The sequence below is a fragment of the Pristiophorus japonicus genome, chromosome 13 (assembly GCF_044704955.1).
Source record: "Pristiophorus japonicus isolate sPriJap1 chromosome 13, sPriJap1.hap1, whole genome shotgun sequence".
Classification (NCBI taxonomy): Eukaryota; Metazoa; Chordata; class Chondrichthyes; family Pristiophoridae; genus Pristiophorus; species Pristiophorus japonicus.
The window spans coordinates 120,885,398-120,906,588 of NC_091989.1; the positions used below are offsets into that span (position 1 = coordinate 120,885,398).

Consider the following 21,191-nt stretch of genomic DNA (forward strand, 5'->3'; position numbering starts at 1 on the left):
TCATCCTTCTGAACTCCAAAGAGTAAAGACCCAGTCTACTCAATCTATCATCATAAGGTAACCCCCTCATCTCCGGAATCAGCCTAATGAATCGTCTCTGTACCCCCTCCAAAGCCAGTATATCCTTCCTTAAGTAAGGTGACCAAAACTGCACGCAGTACTCCAGGTGCGGCCTCACCAATATCCTATACAGTTGCAGCAGGACCTCCCTGCTTTTGTACTCCATCCCTCTCGCAATGAAGGCCAACATTCCATTCGCCTTCCTGATTACCTGCTGCACCTGCAAACTAACTTTTCATGCACAAGGAACATACTGGATCCTTGGCTTTATAAATAGGGGTTAGAGTACAAAGGCAAGGAAGTTATATTAAACCTTTATAAATCATTGGTTAGGCCCCAGCTGGAGAACTGTGTCCAATTCTGAGCACAACACTTTAGGAAGGATGTCAAGGTCTTGGAGAGGGGGCAGAGGAGATTAACTAGAATGGAACTAGGACTTCAGTTACATGGAAAAACTGGGGTTCTCTTTAGCACACAGAAGGTTAAGTGGAAATATAATAGATGTTCAAAATTAAGAAGGTTGTTGAAAGAGTAAATAAGGAGAAACTGTTTAATGGCAGGAGGAGAGGATATAAATTAAAGATAATTGGCACAAAAAACGGGAGAGGAGAATTGTTTTACACAGCAGGTTACGATGAACTGGAATGCACTTCTTGAAAGGGTAGTCGAAGCAGATTTAATAGTAACTTTAAAAAGAGAATTGGATAAATACTTGAAAAGGAAACACTTGCAGAGTTATGGTGAAAGATCAGGGGAGTGGGGCTAATTGGATAGCTCTTTCAAAGAGCCAGCACAGGCACGATGGACTGAATGGCCTCTTTCTGTGCTGTAAGATTCTATAATACAGGCCCAGGAGTACGTTGTAGCTTTCTAGTGAAGGAATTAATATCGGTTAAGATAGTAGCATGCTGAGGTAAATAAAGTGCTGCAAATATTTCAAAGAATATCTCCCCCTCCCCATCTCATTTGTTTAAAATCAAATATCTTGGAGGGAAAAGATTATTTTTCTGGTGATGGTCAGCTATACTTCTTTTCCGCATGTGATATGGGGTTTTCTCTCTTGCCCCTCCCCCCTGACCATTGTAATTCCTGATTGCGAGTAAAGGATGTCTGTCACTCTTCAACTGACCACCAGGAGGTGCACACGAGCAGTGAGTCTGGTACTGGCCTCAGATGTTTCTTCTCCCTTTGAGGTGGCACTGAATGGTTCTCTACTCCTTATTCACACAACATTTATTAGGAAAACGCATAAGTGATTCATTTCAAAGTTTAAAAAGTTTTCTGACAAGCGGCCAGCAAGCATGATGCGACAGATGTAAAATAAAATGGTAGGACATAGGTTTACAACCGTTGTTCCCACAGATTCCCTGGAGTAGATTTTAACCCCCTGTGGGTTTTGAGCGGGTAGGGGATGGGCTTGCAGGCCTAAGTTTGAGGCCTAGGGTATTTTAACTCAGAATTAAGATTTGTCTTGCTGATGCTGAGTCATTCCTGCAGGCAGCGATCAGGAACTCATCCCCCAAAGTATTCACCACAGCTCCCACCTGATGATGCTGTCACGTTCCTGTGGAAATTCTGATCTTGCAAAACTACTACCATTATTCCCACCCACAGCAGCAGCAGCAGCATCATCAGGTGGGAGCTGCGCTCATGAGCAGAGCTGATACCCTGGGCCTCAAACTTACGTAGGCAAGTGGACTGACCTCACAGCATCGGCTGTCCGCATGAAATGCATCAGGTCGCCTGTAAGAATGGGCAGGCTGACTGAAAGTTGTATTGAGTCTTTTGCTCATTGTTGCACTCAGTAACCTCCTTACTGCACGACCACATGTCTAATAATGTGATCTGATTTTACTTTGGTCCTGATAATGTGCAAGGATCCCCATTTCATCAGGTTTATAAACGGCAATAACCTGGTTAGAAATGTCGCTCATTAGAGGAGCTTTAGTTAATTAGTTTTTAAAAATTGTTAAAAAAATCAAAATGCTCTCAATAAAGCCCACAGTGCAGGTTTCGCTGGAGCCAATATGGCAGCTGTGAAAATTCAATTTTTTGGTGCAACCAGTTCCAGAAACACTCTGGAAAATACTCCTCGAAAAGGTGATAATGTCTGTTAATAAGCAAAAATATTTTCTGTTAATTTTCTTGCTTTGACCTCTCCTGGGCTCTTGCAGAGCTCAAGAGGGTTGGGGGCATCAATATAAAAACATTAATACTCCCGCAACTCTGCTTATTTGTTTTCAAATATAATACATTGTGAAAAGACAGAAGAGTCATCGGCTACACTAATAAGCAGCTGGCCTACAACAGGTCCTGGATAACAGCTAGATTTGGGCATACTAGTGGGAGTAACATTTGTGCCACATAAGTGCCAGGTAATTATCATTTTGAACAAGGGATAGCCCAACCACCTCCCCACAACTTTCATTGGCACCACCATTGCTGAGTACCCCACCAATAATAACCTGGGCGTCACAATTGAGCAGAAACTGAAGTAGACCAGCCACATCAGCACTGTGGCTATAAGTGCAAGACAGAGGTTGGATATTCTGTGGTGAGAAACTCAGCTCCTGACATCTCAATTCCTCGGCTTCATTTACATGACTCAGGTCAGAACTGTGATGGAATACTCGCCACTCACCTGGATGATGGATTACTCAAAGTAACAGGCAAATCTGTGGTTTCTTCCTGATCTATCTTCTTTGTGAAGAATTCTTCCAGTCCATCATCTAGTTTGCTGTTGGTTGCATTCTCTCCTTTTTCATGGTCTACAGGCTGCACCTATACCATATACAAACAGGACACAATGACCATCCCAGTCCGACAGCATCTAAACAACAGAATTCTAAAACATGTTTTTAAAGCGTCCCCTCTCAGAATGGGCTAATTGCAATTTCAATCACCATTTCAATCCTAATTGATAATCATTTCTAGTCTGGTAAAAGTTTCAATAAAACAGTGAAACCGCCCTTCACTCGAGTTAATTTGGCATCTGACAGACATATTTGGTATTGGACTTTTGATTAATTCAGACTTGAGGCCCATACCCTGCTGACTAAAATGATGACCTTCATTACTGTGTATAGGGTCGAGGGAGAGTAGGAACCAGCAGATCAAAGACAGACCAACAACAAAACAATAACTGCTAAAAGTTACTCACCTGATAGTGATTCCCTTCCAAACAGCGACACCAGAAGCTGGGAAGAGGGAGGAACAGTGCTAATAAAATGGTTTTCAGGCAGTGCAGAACATTCCCGCAGCACCTGGGTTCCAGGAGGCAGAGTGCACATGAAGTGTTTCCAGGCTCAGGTTATTATAATGACCCCTGATGTGGCAGGAATGGAAGTAAGAGGCCTGCAGCAGTAGGAATAGCCACCAGCTTTAGGGCTTTTGGCAGATTTTGGACAGAAGATCTTGGAGGTGCTGAGGTGGAAAAAAACCATCCTTACTGCCTGCCCCCTCCGGCCCTCCAATCTGAAAGGGGCTTAGAGCGAGGCCTACCACCAACTTCTTCTGGCACCCACAAACTAGGCATCCTTCCAGCATTTGGGGGAAGGGGAATGAGATGGGACAGAGGGGAACACTCCCTCACACCTCATTATCTTGCTCTTTGATTGTTGCCTGTTGCAAATACAATAACCAAGTTCCCCCCTCAGAGGAACCAGCAGCACTCCTGGGACAAAGTAAAGGGAGCAGAAATCCAGCATCACCTCTTTCTTCTCCTTTGTGTCTATGTACTGAGCATTCTCCAGGCATATTGAAAAAGAGAATTGGATGCCCAGTTTCCAGCTCCCTGCCCTATCCATATCGACAGTGTGGCATTGTTAAAGTGTGGATATTGTTGCAAAATTTCCCCCCCGGTCGAACTCAGATCCCCAAATTCTATTCAAAACTATTTTCTGCTATTCATTAAAATGAGATCCAATATTTCTCTGACAACTTAACCCCTCTGTTCTGTTATTAAGTGTCTTGTCAGATAAGCCTAAAGGATTAGTTCCTAGCCTCTGATGATTACACAGTGTATAGAGATGACATAACTAGTTGTACTGCACTTTTTTTGATAGACAGGCGTCTCTGTCCAGCACCACCCCCAACCCCCTCCCCCCCCTCCCGCGCCCGCCCTCTGCACTGCATTTTTTGACCAACAGTCGACAAGCTCGGCCCCACTGGCCCGAATCATTCCATGCATGTGGTGCTGAGAAGCAGGACCTGAGGCTCCAACTTGAGAGTGGCTGGCATGGGGGGAGGGGGGGGGGGCGAGAGAGAGGCTGGGGGGGGAGGGGGGAAAGAGAGAGGCCGGGGGGGGAGGGAAAGAGAGAGGCTGGGGGGGGGGGGGGTGGTGGAGAAGAGAGAGGCTGGGCGGGTTGGGGGGGGGGGGGGGAGAGAGAGAGAGGGGCTGGGGTGTAAGAGAGGCTGGGGGTGGAAGAGAGGTTGGGGGTGGAAGAGAGGAGAGAAGCTGGGGGGAAGAGAGGCTGGGGGGGGGAGAGAGGCTGGGGTGGGGGAAGAGAGGCTTGGGGGGGGGGAAGAGAGAGACACGGGTGTGGGGGGGGGGGGGTGGGAGAGACGGGTGGGAGGAAGACGGATCACGTTCTTCCAACCCCCTACAAGGGACATCGTTGGAGTGGATGAAATCCAGAAGTCACGACACTGTCACTATTCACTTCATACCCAATAAACTTGTTAATAATCTGGACATAATCCCTGTCCCATCTCTGGTGGGGTGGGGGGAGGGGGGGGGGGGGTGAGAAGGATGCACTTGCGCTGGGGTATGGCACTTCGGCTGGGGGAGGTGTAAAGTCCTGTCCCCTCAGTACAGATTCACACGAGGCATGTAGTGAAGTCAAGGTCACTCTGGACCTGCACCTTTATTTCACAGCTCTGGAATGCTGCACTTGCCTGAGACCTGCCCTTATATATCTGTCTCTTGCAAGTGCACCCCTGGTGGTAAGGTATGCTGGTGGTTACAGGTCATATCTTATTACAGTCATGTATAGCATGTTAGGATACAGTTATATATAATAATGTAAGATACATGACATCACCCTCCCCCAAGGTCTTATTGTCTTTATAGGTTCAGTCTCTCAGGTGGTCTACACTCTCACGTGGAGCGTCTGAGTTGTGGTTCAGTTGTTTGCCTTGATATCTGTTTTTCTTTGGGTGTGGTTGCTGGTATTTCGCCTGGGCTGTCTGTTCGGATTGGTGTGATTGTTGTTGACTCGCCTGGGCTGTCTGTTGGGATTGCCCTTTCCTCAGGTTGTTCCCTCAGTCTGTCCACCAGGTGTGATGCGAGTTCCACATTGTAGTCTGCCTCTGGTTCCGCAGTGTTGTTGGTAAATCTGCTTTTGACTTGGTCTACATGCCTCCGGCAGGTTTTGTCATTGTCCATTTGTACTACCAGTAGCCTGTTTCCTTCCTTGCCCGTTACTGTCCCTGCAAGCCATTTGGGACCCCTGCCATAGGTTAGTACAAACACTTTGTCCCCTATCTCATTCCATCTCCCCCTTGAATTTCTGTCATGGTACTCAGTCAGCTTACGGCGCTTTGCCTCAACGATTTTGTACATGTCTGGGAGGATTAATGAGAGCCTTGTTTTTAAAGTCCTTTTCACCAACAGTTGCGCGGGGGGATCCCAGTCAATGAGTGCAGACGAGATCTGTATGCCAGCAGCAGTCGCGACAGGCGACCTTGCAGCGTGGGACCTTGGATTTTAAGCATGCCTTGTTTAATGATTTGCACTGCTCTCTCCGCCTGGCCGTTAGAGGCCGGCTTGAACGGTGCCGTCTTGACGTGATTTATGCCGTGGTCAATTATAAAGTCTTGGAATTCTGCACTGGTGAAGCACGGACCATTGTCATTGACCAATATGTCAGGGATTCCGTGCATTGCAAACATGGTTGCGAGGCTCTCCACAGTGGTGGAGGTTGTGCTTGAGTTTAAAATGGTTCATTCGATCCACTTTGAAAATGCATCTACAATTACGAGGAACATTTTTGCCCATGAATGGGCCCGCATAGTCTACGTGCACCCGCGACCACGGTTTGGTAGGCCAGGGCCAGGGGCTCAGTGGAGCCTGCCTGGGGACATTGCTGAGTTGGGCACAAATGGTGCACCTTCGGATGCAAAGCTCCAGGTCCACGTCAATATCAGGCCACCAGACATGGGATCTGGCTATGTCCTTCATGAGAACAATCTCTGGGTGCTCGCGGTGGAGCTCCCGGACAAATGCCTCTCTGCCTCGCAGAGGCATGACTACTCGGCTGCCCCACATCTGGCAGTCTGCTTGTAGTGATAGCTCATGCATGCGCCTATGAAAGGGTTTTAATTCCTCGGGGCAGGCATCGCGAGCCTCTGCCCAGTCACCGGTTAGGACACATATTTTTACTAAGGATAACGTAGGGTCGCTGGCCATCCAGGCTCTGATTTGGCGAGCCGTCATGGGCGAACCTGTGGACTCAAAGGCATTGATTGCCATGACCATCTCACAGTCCTGTTCATCAGACCCTGCTGAGCGCGTCGGCACAGTTGTCTGTGCCTGGTCTGTACCTTATGGTATAGTCGTAGGACGCCAGCATGAGTGCCCACCGTTGAATTCGTGCCGAGGCGTTGGTGTTTATTGCCTTGCTCTCGGATAGGAGGGACGTGAGGGGCTTGTGGTCTGTTTCTAACGCGAACTTGGCCCCGAAAAGGTATTGATGCATCTTTTTGACACCGTACACGCACGCGAGCGCCTCCTTCTCTACCATTCCGTACCCACGCTCCGCCCGCGAAAGTGACCTGGAGGCATAAGCTATGGGTTGTAATTTGCCCGCACTATTGATATGTTGCAAAACGCACCCGACTCCATACACTATCGCATCGCATGTGAGAACTAGCTTTTTACCTGGGTCAAAGAAAGTCAAAACACTGTTGGAACAAGAAGGTTGCGTGCCTTATTGAAGGCGCGTTCCTGGGCGTCACCCCAAAACAATCGCACCCCTTTCTGAGTAGCACGTGGAGAGGCTCCAGCAGCGTGCTTAAGTTCTGCATAAAGTTCCCAAAGTAATTGAGTAGCCCGAGAAAGGCGTGCAGTTCTGAGACATTCCGGGGCCTGGATGCCAGGCGAATTGCTTCTGTTTTGGGCGGATTCCATCAGCGGCAATCCTTCTGCCCAAAAATTCAACCTCGGGTGCGAGAAACAGGCACTTGGATTTCTTGACTCATAGGCCTACCCGATCCAACCGCTTTAGTACTTCCTCCAAATTACGGAAATGGGAGTCGGTGTCCCTGCCCGTGGTAAGTATGTTGTCTTGAAATACAACCGTCCCCAGGATGGACTTGAGCAGACTCTCCATGTTGCGCTGGAATATGGCAGCTGCCGACCTGATGCCAAATGGCCATCGATTGTACATGAAAAGGCCTCGATGTGTGTTGATGGTGGTGAGTAGCTTGGATTCCTCGGTCAATTCTTGTGTCATATACGCAGATGTGAGGTCTAATTTTGAGAAAAGTTTACCTCCAGCCAATGTGGCAAATAAGTCCTCCGCTCTGGGCAGCGGGTACTGGTCCTGTAGGGAGACTCTGTTATGGTAGATTTGTAGTCCCCACAGATTCGTACGGATCCATCAGGCTTCATGACTGGGATGATGGGACTTGCCCAGTCGCTAAATTCCAGAGGTGATATAATGCCTTCCCGCAGAAGCCTGTCTAGTTCGTGTTCAATCTTTTCCCTCATCACATAGGGTACAGCTCTGGCCTTGTGATGGACCGGTCTAGCATCCTGTGTGATGTAGATTTTGACTTTGGCCCCTTTGAAAGTGCCCACACCTGGCTGAAAGAGATGTTCAAATCACTTTATAACTGTTGAGCAGGAGGTCCATTGCTCTAATGACATGGCATGGATATCATCCCATTTCCAGTTTAGTTTTGCCAGCCAGCTTCTCCCCAGCAGTGCTGGGGGGTCTCCGGGGACAATCCACAGGGGAAGTCGGTTCACTGTCCCTTTGTGTGTGACAGAGAGCATGGCGCTGCCGAGGACTGGTACGATTTCTTTGGTATAGGTCCTTAGTGTGGTGTCGACCCTTGTGAGTTTTGGTCTGTCTCTTTTATGCGGCCACAGTTTTACAAATTGTTGAGCGCCCATGAGAGATTGACTCGCTCCCGTATCCAGCTCCATGTTGACAGATATCCCGTTGAGTAGGACCTTCATCATTATAGGAGGCGTCCTGTTGTAGGAGCAGCGGACTTTGATCGTGTTGACCCGCTGTACATCGGTATCCCGGGTACTGTCCCCACCATCTTCTGGTCCGCTTTCCGACCCATCCGATTCGTATACCAGCCGAGCTGCCGTTTTTTTGCACATACGGGCCAAATGCCCTGCATATTCACAATTTCTGCAAACAGCCTGCTGAAATCGACATCCCCTTGCCGAGTGCCCACCCCCACACCTCAAGCACAGATTTGTTCCATTGTTCAAAGAGTTTCCAAAGAATGAGCTGCGTCTGGCTGATCTCTCTTGAGCTTCTCTCAGTTTGTAGTTGATTGATGAGGTGTGAACGGCCGTTCCTGTGGCCCTTGATGGCTTTTGCCTGCTGTCGAGAACCTGTTCTCTCGGTTTTGTCTGTGTGTGGGGGGTAGCAGCTTGTTTAGTGCTGTGAACTTCTTGTTCCGATATTTCGTTAGTTGTCGTACCTGCATTGTAAATCAACCTCGTTTCTTCTTCCCCTACCAAGAATGTCTGTGCAACCAGTGCTGCTGCCTCTAAGGTCAGGTTCTTGGTCTCTATGAGCTTTCGGAATATGCCTGCGTGGCCTATTCCTTCAATGAAAAAGTCTCTCAGCATTTCTCTCCTCAGTTCATCGGAGAACTCACATAAACTAGCCAACCTCCGAAGTTCCGCCACAAAGTCGGGTATGCTCTGGCCCACACAACGTCTGTAGTTGTAGAACCTGTGTCTGGCCATGTGTAGGCTGCTCGCTGGCTTCAGGTGGTTTCTTACCAGTGTGCTCAATTCTTCAAACGACTTGCTTGCTGGTTTCTCGGGTGCCAACAGATCCTTCATTAAAGCGTATGTTTTTGAGCCACAGCTGGTCAAGAGATGGGCTCTTCTCTTGTCTGCCTTATCGTCGCCTAACCAGTCTTGGTTACAAAGCTTTGCTGGAGCCTTTCTATAAAGTCCTCCCAATTGTCTCCTGCATTGTACTTTTCATCTGATCCGTTGTTCGCCATTCTGTGGATTCTGTAATCCCGTAACTCGTCGCCACTGTAAAGTCCTGTCCCCTCAGTACAGATTCACACGAGGCATGTAGTGAAGTCAAGGTCACTCTGGACCTGCACCTTTATTTCACAGCTCTGGAATGCTGCACTTGCCTGAGACCTGCCCTTATATACCTGTCTCTTGCAAGTGCACCCCTGGTGGTAAGATATGCTGGTGGTTACAGGTCATATCTTATTACAGTCATGTATAGCATGTTAGGATACAGTTATATATAATAATGTAAGATACATGACAGGAGGCATGCACTTGGACTGGGGTACGGGACTTTGGCTGGCCCTTGCTGTGTTCTGGGGCGCTCTGTCTTCTGTCGCTTCAGGAAGTCAAAGTGGATCGAGTTACAATTTGTAAAGTCAGTGAGACCTTGGGATGCCCAGGTGGGCAGAGGAAACATTTCAATGACCCTCACAGCCTCCTTGATAAAGCGCAACATCCCCATCGGCACCTGGGAATCCCTTGCCCAGGACTGCCTGAAGTGGAGGAAGAGCATCCGGGAGGGCGTAAAGCACCTTGAGTCTTGTTGCCGAGAGCATGACAGCAGACAGTGGAAGGAACATGTGGAAAACCAGACTACACACCCACCCTTTCCTTCAACCACTGTCTGTCCCATCTGTGACAGAGACTGTAATTCCCGTATTGGACTGTACAGTCACCTGAGAACTCACTTTTAGAGTGGAAGCAAGTCTTCCTCGATTTCAAGGGACTGCCTATGGTGATGATGATAATGGGATGGGCGGTTGCAGTTACACATTCCTGTGAAACTTCAGGGTGTGGCTTATCCTCCAAGGGGACCAATCAGAAACAAAGAGTGGAGCATGTTGGCCATTTTTGCAGTACGGTACAAATAAGCACGTACGTTTAGAGATAACTTTCTGCAGAACTAAGGCTGTGCAGAGAACCCTCAATTTCTAAAGTCTTGCAAGAGTGTTGATTGCTTCATGAAAAACTTTGATTGCTTCATGAAAGGAGCTATTTATTACCTCAATTGTCAGTGAGTTAAAATCTGTACACATATGATTTTAATGTCTGCTGGCATTGCCCACAATACTCACAAAGCTTAATAAAACTCGCTGTAATTTGAGGACCTGTCTGTTCACTTCTCTGAACACCTGCTGGAACTACTTAAAAGTGATTGGCTCTGACCAAAATATGCCAGTCAAGTGTGCTAAATTGCCAGCACCTGCCGTTTTATTGATTTTGCACTATTATTTAAATGTATGCAATTTACCAGGTTAGGGGAGGGAGAGACAGATACAGACACACAACTTTCCTTTCACTCTCCTCTTCTATCTCAGTGAATAGTACACACTAAAACATTAGTCCAAAATCAATAGAAAGTTAACAGAATCACGAGTATTGACAACTCTAAGTCTGGTCTGGTCCACTAAGTAAGCCAGTTAATCCTAAAATTAGGAAACAACATGGGACCTGGAACATCAGCCGTACAATGGCCTTGACCACTCATCTCTATAATGAAAGAACAGGTGGAGTGACAAAGATCAAGAGGAAGAAGCAATGTGCTCTTTTAATTTTTGCTTCTCCCTGACCTTTCCTATTTATAACGTAAATTGTTAGCAAATAAATTAGTGGATTGTGCAATATAAGTGATTGGCCCAATGTTCTACCTCTTTACTGGTTTGCCTCCATATAAAGATGCATCAGAGACAGACTTACAGCAGGTTTGGAAGGAGGGTGTCTCTTGGTCCTATTTGGTCTTGGTCTGCCCCTGGTGTAATGCTCCAGTTTTACCCCTTCAGTTGGTAAATCCATGAGTGAGTCTGTAAAAGCAGCCTCTGTATTTGCAGGTGCATTGTCGACAGCAGCCATATCTGTGGAGGCCGGACATGACTGAACAGGTTGACTGCTGACAGTCAACAATTGTTTCATTGCTGAAGAATCGGTTTCCTCAGCTTGTCTTTCTAGCTCCATGCCCGAGATGCCTGAGGGAAAGAAAATGACAAAACCAGTCTTTCTCCAAAATTGTTTATTTCAGCAAATTTGTCGCTCATGTTTTTATTCTGTTTACCCCCTCCACTCTTGAAGGTGCTGACTTATGTTGGACTGGGTTCCACTGATTTTATTTGCACTCTGGTATCTCATCCAAATGGCCATTGTTTATCTAAATGTCAACAGAATTTTCAGAGCCAAGCCCAAATCCTGTCCTCATTCAATGTCCAAATGTGTTTGTTTTCTAGTAGGGGCTGTTGCAGTGATCAGGAGTGAGTAGCTTGGATGATTGTGCTCCTTGCTATCCTACGGTCAATTGTAATGGCCATACTGCCACCCCAGCTGAGACCAGCAAATTCAGCACAGACTGAGAATTGAATCTGGGACTTTCCTGCTGTGTGTGGCTCCACTGGGCAGTGTATTTACTCTTTGGAAGAAATATACATTTATCTTAACGGGAAGCTGAACCATAATCCCAGACATTTAAAGGCTCATTTTCCTCCCCTGCCTTGCCACAATGCAAGTCTAGTGGTGTGAAATTCACCCAACCTGAACACAGCTGAACTTCTTGTTTCCTTCATTTACATGGGCTGGTTTTGTGCGAGCTGGTGACCTCAGACTAGGGAAAGGAAGTTGCACCAGCACAAATTCCCATGTGTTCTGGGCCTCTGGTTGATGGGAGATACAGACAGGTGCCTTCCAGCCCCACTATTTCTCTTTGACGACCCTCCCCCCAAAAACATTAAACTTATTGTACTGTAGATTCCAAACAAGTTGCTGGTAGCCCCCTTTCAGATCCTCCAATCTGAAGGGGCTGGATGGCAAACTCTGATGCCCACTTCCTCTGGGCATTCTCTGCTCTCTGGTAGCTTTCCTGGAGATGTAATGACTTTAATTGTTTGCCTGGGTCAGAAAAAGGCAGCAAATCAAGTTGAACAAATACATTAACATTCCCACTTACGTTTCAAAGCTGTGGTTGGCCTGATTCTTCTGGAGCGCATTGTCTTCCTGCGAAGCATAGTCGCTTTCTATGGAAGAAACATTACATCCGTAAAAATGACTGATATTTAAAACTGAAAGCCTTGTCCCATTATTCTGACATTCTGAATAGTCTGATTGGAGTGTGAAGTCAGGGATTCACAACCGAGTTAAAATTGCCATAAATACATCCAATTTTGGATCGATTTTAGCTGCTTCAGTCCCTTATTGAAAAGCCATTTGCCTCTGAATATGATCACCCTCCTCTTAATACCAGCATCTTCAGTGATAGAGCAGGAGAGCCTGATATGGGACACAATGAGAATAATCCATAGGGAAAATGGACTGAAACTAAAGGACAAGCTGGGTTGAGAGCTGGGTGTCATATACTAATCTGAAGCCTGGTTTGAGCTATTTATGTACCAAACTCTTCTCGTTTTCATTTACACCGTAAAGAATATTTAACTAAAGGAAACAACCTCAATAAGGACTCTACAATCCAATTCTGATGAAAGGTCTCTGCATAGATGCTGCCTGATCTGCTGAGTATTTCCAGCATTTTTTGTTTTTAACCTCAATAAGGATTCTACAATCTTTGATGAGTCTTGGGGAAAAAAAACAACTATGTTAAATTGTTGCAAAAATATTGAAAGAGACAAGAGCCGAGTGCTTTTTCAGCTTAAAAATACGCATGGAGATCCTGAGTACATAAAGGCATCAGAGGAAAAACGGAATTTTCAATTTAACCCAATTCCCAACTTGAACATCTACTGTGAACGATACCTCAATTGGTGCCATGTTGTTATCGGGTACATTAAGTGAATCCTCGGTTTTATTGCTCGTGGCTTCATCTTCTGAGGTTTCTGTACTTGCTATGTCTGAGGCTGATGTTTCATACGGTGGCTTTGACACATAACATGCCTAAATGGAAAAAGACTTAGTTGAGCCTGTAATTGAAATGGCAAAAAATGATGCTTCATGCTTTCAATTATGGTCAGACTTAAAGAGCGAAAAGGCTCATCATTAGATAACAGAAAGGTTGATTTATTAATGAGTGCAGAATTGCCCCTGCATGCTATATAGATCTTGTTACTGTACTATGGTTCCAGTTACTTTTTGGTTTCCACTGCCAAGGGCTGTGGCTCATACACTGATGGACTTGTTTATTGTTTTCCTCGTTGACCATTGTATAAAAATTTTTGGCTGGAAATTTCCTCGGAGCTGCTCCCGCTCCATCACTGTAACTACACCAGAAGTGCGGTGGGAGCCCTATTTACACACGGATCAGCCGCCCGTTCTACACCTTGCCCTGATTGACTACAGGGGAAAGTAAAATTGTGCGGGGTGTAAAATAGTCGGCTGATGCAACCTGATCAGTTTCCCGCCGGGTAAGTTAGGTTAAACTGACCCCCTTAGATTTATAGATGCACTCTCATCCATGTACACATAACTAAATGGTTAGCAAAAAAAGATATAGGGGCTGAAATTGCAGTCGGAGGCTTCCCACGGGCAATTGCCTCCGACCTGAAACATTTCTACGAAAGTATCTGGTGGTCCGGGAGGAGCGTGGGATTCCGGTGGGAGGTCTTCTCTTCCCGCGCTGAGAAGCGCGCCCCCGTCCTTGAGGTTCCCATGCAGAAGGTGCAGTCACATGTGACTGCTCAGCCAATCAGGTACAGTATTCCACAGCTTTCTCATTAGTAGCAATGGGAACTCCGTATCTACGAGTTCTCATTGCTATTAATGAGAAAAATAAACAAACACACTAAACACATATAATAAAAAATAAAAAACACACCTCACAATTAAAATTAAAGTTAACAAGTATCTTAGAGAAAAAAAAATTCTGAGTTTTTAAAATCATGGTTAAAAATAAATGCAACATAGTGGGCAGGATTTTTAAAAATATGTGTTTTTAAAATTTAATTTAATTATATTTTTGTATGTTTTCAAACTCTTACGCCCGTAAAAGTAGGCTATACGCATGCTTTTATCAGGCGCAAGAATTTTGAGGACATTTGCTGGGCAAGAGATGGGTAAATCCCACAATCTTGCCCATGCAAATGTCCTCGCTCCCAATATGCGTGAGAGCTTGACAGATCGAAAAAGTCAGTTTTCAGCGCATGCGCATTGTGTGCTGAAAACCAGCTTTTGCGATGCATTCCCGGGTCCGTACACACTCAGTACGGACCTGGGGAGGCCGGGATTTCCAGACCATAATTATTTTTAATCAATTTTCTCCTCTCCCATTCTTAAGGTGCTAACTGCTCTACAGGACTTAGCCAGTGGCCATTCTTTACACACGAGCCTAGCCAGTGAATGTCATCATGCTATTTGGTCACATGAGGAAATCACAGCTGAGACTGATCCCATCCTCTACTGATACTCATAAACGTGCACTTTCCAGCACGAAAGTTGTCAGGAGCAGAAATCGGGATTGATTTTACTCCCCTCTTACCCAGAGGTACTGAGGTAGAGACTGGGGGAACAAACTCAAGGAAAAAGCTTTCAGAATTAATGTTATCATGTCATTAATCTTTTGGAACCATCCAGTAGGTCCCACCTTCCACTGAGCTACACAGCTACAGATCAGCATAGAGTTGGTGCTGGTTAGGTTATCATGTGGAGAAGCCTACATCTTTATTTGGTAATATTCCACTTTCACGTCCTGAGAGATTGAAAATCTATTTGAATACACAGAAAAAAACATTGTGTGGATTTGCTGAGTATAAGATTATTCAGGACAGAAATTAGAAACCCATGCAGGGTTGTGAGGCTATGGCATGCACAGAGTTGCTGATCAAAGCAGAGATCATGTCAACATTTCAGAATAGATTAGAAAGGTGGTTAAAGGAAAGAGGGATAAAGGGATATAGGAACAGGGTGGGCACTGGGACACTGATTGCGTGGAAGATAAAACGACTGCTTGGGCCAAATGGCCTGTTTGCATGTTGCAATTTCCATGCAATTCTCAACTGAATATTGTGTGTAACCATTGCAGCAGGATAATGTTTCCTCAGAGCTACTTTGTCAGTTGTACATTGGATTGTTCTCCCTACTTTAACAACTAAGTTGCGTAAAGTCCCTGTTAAAAGAGATTGTAAAACTCAGAATATTACATGGCACCGTGAAAGTTAAAGAGGGGGAGCATCTCCATGGTAGCAGGAATGGGGAGGGGAAACAGGAGGGAGGCGCTGTGGCAGGCTGGGGAAGGTGACGTTAGTCCTTGCAGGGGCTTAGGAAAAGAGGAAGGCAGCCCTGTAGCAGGGTAAGGGAAGAGGAGGGCAACTCAATTTCTGCAGTGGGCTAGTGAAAGGAGCGAGTGGCCCCTGTGGGCTGATGGGAAATGGGAGGGTGGCCCCTGTGGGGGGGATAGGAAATTGGAGGGTGGTCCCTGTGAGGGGAATGGGGAACGGGAGGGTGGTACCTGTGGAAGGGGGATGGGGAACGGGAGGGTGGCTCCTGTGGGGCGGGTGGGAAACGGGAGGGTGGTCCCTGTGGGGAGGGGATGGGAAATTGGAGGGTGGTCCCTGTATGGGGAACGGGAGGGTGGCTCCTGTGGGGCGGGTGGGAAATGGGAGGGTGGTCCCTGTGGGGGGGGGGGGGGGATGGGAAATTGGAGGGTGGTCCCTGTGAGGGGAATGGGGAACGGCAGGGTGGTACCTGTGGGGGGGATGGGATGATCCCTGTGGGGTGATGGGGAATGGGAGGGTGGTCCCTGTGGGTGGGGGGGGGGGGATGAGGAACAGGAGGACAGTTCCACTGGGGGGGGGGGGGGTGGGTGGATGGGGAACGGAAGGGTAGCTCCTGTGGGGGGATGGGGAATGGGAGGGTGGCTCCTGTGGGGGGGAATGAGTAACGGGAGGGTGGTTCCTGTGGGGGGGATGGGAAACGGGAGGGTGGTCCCTGTGGAGGGCGGGGGATGGAGAACAGGAGGACGGTTCCAGTGGGGGGATAGGGAATGGGAGGGTAACCCTGTGCCTGGGGGAGGGCGGGGATAGAAGAGATGGGAGGGAGGCCACTGTGGTGGTGGGGGGGGGGGAGGGGAGGATGGAGGGAGTGGCTCCTGTGGGGTGGGGGGTGGGGGGTGGGGGGGGGGGAGGATGGGGAATGGGAGGATGGCTCCTGTGGGGGGTTGGGGGGAGGATGGGGAATGGGAGGGGGGCTCCTGTGGGGGGGGGAGAGGATGGGGAATGGGAGGGTGGCTCCTGTGGGGTTTGGGGGGAGGATGGGGAATGGGAGGGTGGCTCCTGTGGGGGGTTGGGGGGGAGGATGGGGAATGGGAGGGTGGCTCCTGTGGGGGGGGAGGGGGGGGGAGGATGGGAATGGGAGGGTGGCTCCAGTGGACGGGGATAGGGGAATGGGAGGGTGGCTCCAGTGGGGTGGGGCTACTGAAGGTAAAATGGTTCCTGTGGAAGGGTAGGAAAAGCATGAAAGTGGCCAGGTGGTAGGCTGGGAGCAAGGCGGACTGCAGCCCCCCGGACGGCAGGCTATACATAGTTAGTAGTTTACTTCTATGTAAATGATATGGACAGTTTCCATTTCGATTTGACTCCACCACTATAAATAAAAACAGAGCACTCACAAGCTTCTGCTGAGCAATGGTCAGGTCCTTCAGAACATGGTCCACAATGTGGTCGATTAGAGCAGCAGTGACACTGAGCTTCACTTCACTGTGTCAACACAAAGCAAACACCATTTGTTATTTATTGGAGCTAATCAAGAGTTCTCTCTGTTGGTGAAATCGCCCTAGTAACAACGCTAAAGCTGAACACAAATTCCATGGTACAAATTCAGTTTTACTTTGCATCGTGAGCTGGTTATTAATGACACTAAGAACACAGGAACATAAGAATTAGGAGCAGGAGTAGGCCATTAGCCCCCCACCCCCCCGAGCCTGCTTCACCATTCAATAAAATCATGACTGACCTTCTACCTCAACTCCACTTTCCTGCACTGTCCCCATATCCCTTGATTCCCTTAATATCTAAAAATCTATCGATCTCTGCCTTGAATATACTCAAAGGCTGAGCCTCCACAGCCCTCCTGGGTAGAGAATTCCAGAGATTCACCACCCTCTGAGTGAAGAAGTTTCTCCTCGTCTAAGTCCTAAATGGCCGACCCCTTATTCTGAGACTGTGAACCCGGATTCTAGGCTCCACAGCCAGAGGAAACATCCTTCCTGCATTTACCCTGTTAAGCCCTGTAAGAATTTTGTATGTTTCAATGAGATCACCTCTCATTCTTCTAAATTCTAGAGAATATAGGTCTAGTCTATTCAATTTCTTCTTATAGGACAATACCCCATCCCAGGAATCAGTCTGGTGAACCTCCATTGCACTCCCTCAATGGCAAGTATATCCTTCCTTAGGTAAGGAAACCAAAACTGTACACAATACACTAGGTGCGGTCTCACCAGGGCCCTATATAATTGCAGTAAGATGTTTTTACTCTTATACTCAAATCCCCCTGTAATAAAAGTCAACATACCATTTGCTTTCTTAATTGCTTGCTGTACCTGCATGTTAACTTTCAGTGATTCATGTACAAGGACACCCAGATTCCTCTGGACACCAACCCTTCCCAATCTCTCACCATTTAAAAAGTACTCTGCTTTTCTATTTTTCTGACCAAAGTGGATAACTTCACATTTCTCCACATTAAATTCCATTTGCCATGTTCTTGCCCACTCACATAGCCTGTCTATATCCACTTGAAGTCTCTTTGCATCCTCCTCAGAACTTACATTCCCACCTAACTTTGTATCAACAAAAAGCTTGGATATATTACATTTGGTCCCCTCATTCAAATCATTGATACAGATTGTGAATAGCTGAGGCCCAGGCATCAATCCTTGCGGCACCCCATTAGTTACAGCCTGCCAACCTGAAAATAATCCGTTTATTCCTACTCTCTGTTTTCTGTCCATTAACCAATCCTCAATCCATGCTAATATATTACCCCCAAACCCATGAGCCCTAATTTTGTTCAATAACCTCTTGGGAGGCACCTTATCAAATGCCTTCTGAAAATCCAAATACACCACATCACTCGTCTCCCCCTCATCTATTCTACTAATTACAACCTCAAAAAACTCTAACAGATTTGTTAAACATGATTTCCCTTTCATAAATCTGTGTTGACTCTGCCCAATCCTATTATTATTTTCTAAGTGCCCTGTTACCACATCCTTAAAATCAGATACTAGCATTTTCCCTATGACTGATGTCAGGCTAACTCATCTGTAGTTTCTGTTTTCTTCCTCCATTCTTAAATAGCGGGTTTACATTAGCTACCTTCCAATCTGCAGGAACCGTTCTAGAACCTATGGAATTTTGGAAGATGTATCTAATATAGGTGCAGCTCCATTGAAGAAGAATGGATTTACAAAGCAATGATATGAAGTGGTTATTAATACACCGCACCCCCCCCCCACCCCCGTCCCCCGCTACTTCTGTGAATACATCATTTAGAAAACACATTTTAAAAAGTGACTGGAAACAGATCAAATGTGTGTTTTCAGCCCCAGCACTGTTCAACAGAGATCCATAGGTACTTTCAAAGTGAGAAGCAGAGTGTAGAGACACCACCTCGGAGATACATTGCCTAGTTGATGCTGAAATTGTTTTAACACTGTACAGCTGCTGTGTGGGCACAAACCCATGTCCTCATCACCCATTGCAGGGCATAGGGTAGCAGCATGCCACACCACCAGGCCAGCTTGAAAAGTGGCATTTTATTTGGCTGAACATTCCTTCCCTGCTATCTTTATGAAGAAGCCATGGATTTAATAAAGAATGTGGAATTATAATTGACAAAGAATAGTAACCAACATTTCACATTTCAAAGTTATTTACTGGTTTCTGTGCTCTTTTAGGTGAGTAGAGGAAGGAAAATGTTACTGGATTAAATCCAGCAATAAATTCCAGGGTGACCACTTGAGGAATGGGTCGGAGGTCGTGCATTCCCCATTGCTACCCTAACATTGCACTTTTAAGCTCCAACCTTACAGGAGTTACACACAGGGTTTGACATTTCCAGTCCCGATTCCCTTTCTCTTGCTTTCTGAGCTAATTACCATCAAATAGGCAGCTTTGCGCTATTAATGTCCACTGCACATTAGACGGAAACTCTCACAGCTCATTTCACTTGTGACCCAAAGTCAAGAGAGATAGATGTTATTAATTAATCAGCCACTCTCTGCTAAAGCTTGTCATTTGAATTAATTGTTCTCGTGTTAATATGACCAGGTAACCAGAAGGTAAAACCCAACAAATGTTTTAGCCATCATTTCTAAAATGAATAATGCTAATACATTTAAAAATGATTTTCCTTTTGAAATGAGAATTTTATTGTCTGCTAATGATTACACAGGAACAACAATATTTAGCAGAGATAGGCTCAGAGAAATTTGATTATTAAAAGGGGAAAAAATCCAGGCAGACTTTTCACAAAATAGCTAATGAGGAAAGCCATTTTCCCCATTCTAGATTTTTTGCTCACAATATCCATTCAAAAACTATGCATCAATAAAAAGATGATGAGTCTCTGTTGAGCTTAAAAAAATAGTTACAAAAATATCAAGTCATATCATGTTTCTGAATGGACATTAGGAGAGCACTTTGAACAAGAATCTCTTCGAGACTTTTCGTCCCCATTAAATGTAGTTAATGGAGGGCTGCCGAGTAACCCTGGGACGGAGGACTGTCCAGACCTGAGTTTGTTCACAATCTCAATTCCAGCTTGTTCCATAATCACGCTCCTTGCAAAGTCCTTGGGGATGAAGATTTTGCCGGACACTCTGCTAACGAGCTGTTCCTGATTGTTGGTTTTCTGCAGAACATTGGGACAGAGGCTGCTGGTAGATTCCAGGAGGGACTGAATGAGAGTCTAAGAAGAGAATGGAAAAGAGACGATTAATTTTCTGAAATGTTTTGGGAGAGCTTGCAAATAATTTTAAGGATGCTTGCTCTCTTTTTAAAATGTGTTTGTGCTGTGGGACTCGTTTACGTTTGTATTCCCAGAAAGGGGATTCAGCCATAGTTTATGATACCAGAAAAGATACCCATGTTTAAGTAACCCTGGGAACCTCTGAGCAGTATAGGTATAGGGCTAGATCAAAGTAGATCTCAGTTCAAAAGAGAGATGAAGTCAGAAGCTGCAGTAACACACATACAATTTATTGAGTCGGAACACCACAATTACTTCTTACCTCTTTAAATACAAAACACTCACAACCTACAACATCAGACTACAACCCTATCTGTCCCTTTGCATTGTAAGAATACCCTCACAATCACAAACCTACACTCATCCAGCATCTATTCACATGCATAATGCCCAAAAGGGAGATGATGGAAGAATACTATACCTGGTCATCATCATAGGCAGTCCGTCGGGATCGAGGAAGACTTGCTTCCACTCTTAGCATGAGTTCTTAGGTGGCTGTACAGTCCAATACGAGAACCACAGTTTCTGTCACAGGTGGGACAGATAGTCGTTGAGGGAAAGGGTGGGCAGGGAGCCTGGTTTGCCGCACGCTCCTTCCGCTGCCTGCGCTTGATTTCTGCATGCTCTCGGCGACGATACTCGAGGAGCTCAGCGCCCTCCCGAATGCACTTCCTCCACTTAGGGCGGTCTATGGCCAAGGACTCCCAGGTGTCAGTGGGGATGTCGCACTTTATCAGGGAGGCTTTGAGGGTGTCCTTGTAACATTTCCTCTGCCCGCCTTTGGCTCGTTTGCCATGGACGAGTTCAGAGTAGAGCACGTGCTTTGGGAGTCTTGTGTCTGGCATGCGGACTATGTGGCCTGCCCAGCGGAGCTGATCAAGTGTGGTCAGTGCTCCAATGCTGGGGATGTTAGCTTGGATGAGGACGCTAATATTTGTGCTTCTGTCCTCAGAGGATTTGCAGGATCTAGCGGAGACATCGCTGGTGGTATTTCTCCAGCGACTTG

At 46.5% G+C, this 21,191-nt stretch overlaps 1 protein-coding gene across 1 annotated transcript in view; it reads right to left on the bottom strand.

Moving 5' to 3' along the window:
* carmil2 (capping protein regulator and myosin 1 linker 2) overlaps nt 1–21,191 on the bottom strand; it is a 119,528-nt gene that overhangs the window by 22,036 nt on the left and 76,301 nt on the right. The window contains exons 23-28 of the mRNA XM_070896921.1: nt 19,950–20,125; nt 16,821–16,908; nt 13,019–13,156; nt 12,219–12,285; nt 10,985–11,250; nt 2,702–2,841 (exon numbers count right to left, since the gene is read on the bottom strand). Of these exons, the coding sequence (XP_070753022.1) occupies nt 2,702–2,841; nt 10,985–11,250; nt 12,219–12,285; nt 13,019–13,156; nt 16,821–16,908; nt 19,950–20,125 (875 nt within the window). The remainder of the gene's footprint in view (nt 1–2,701; nt 2,842–10,984; nt 11,251–12,218; nt 12,286–13,018; nt 13,157–16,820; nt 16,909–19,949; nt 20,126–21,191) is intronic.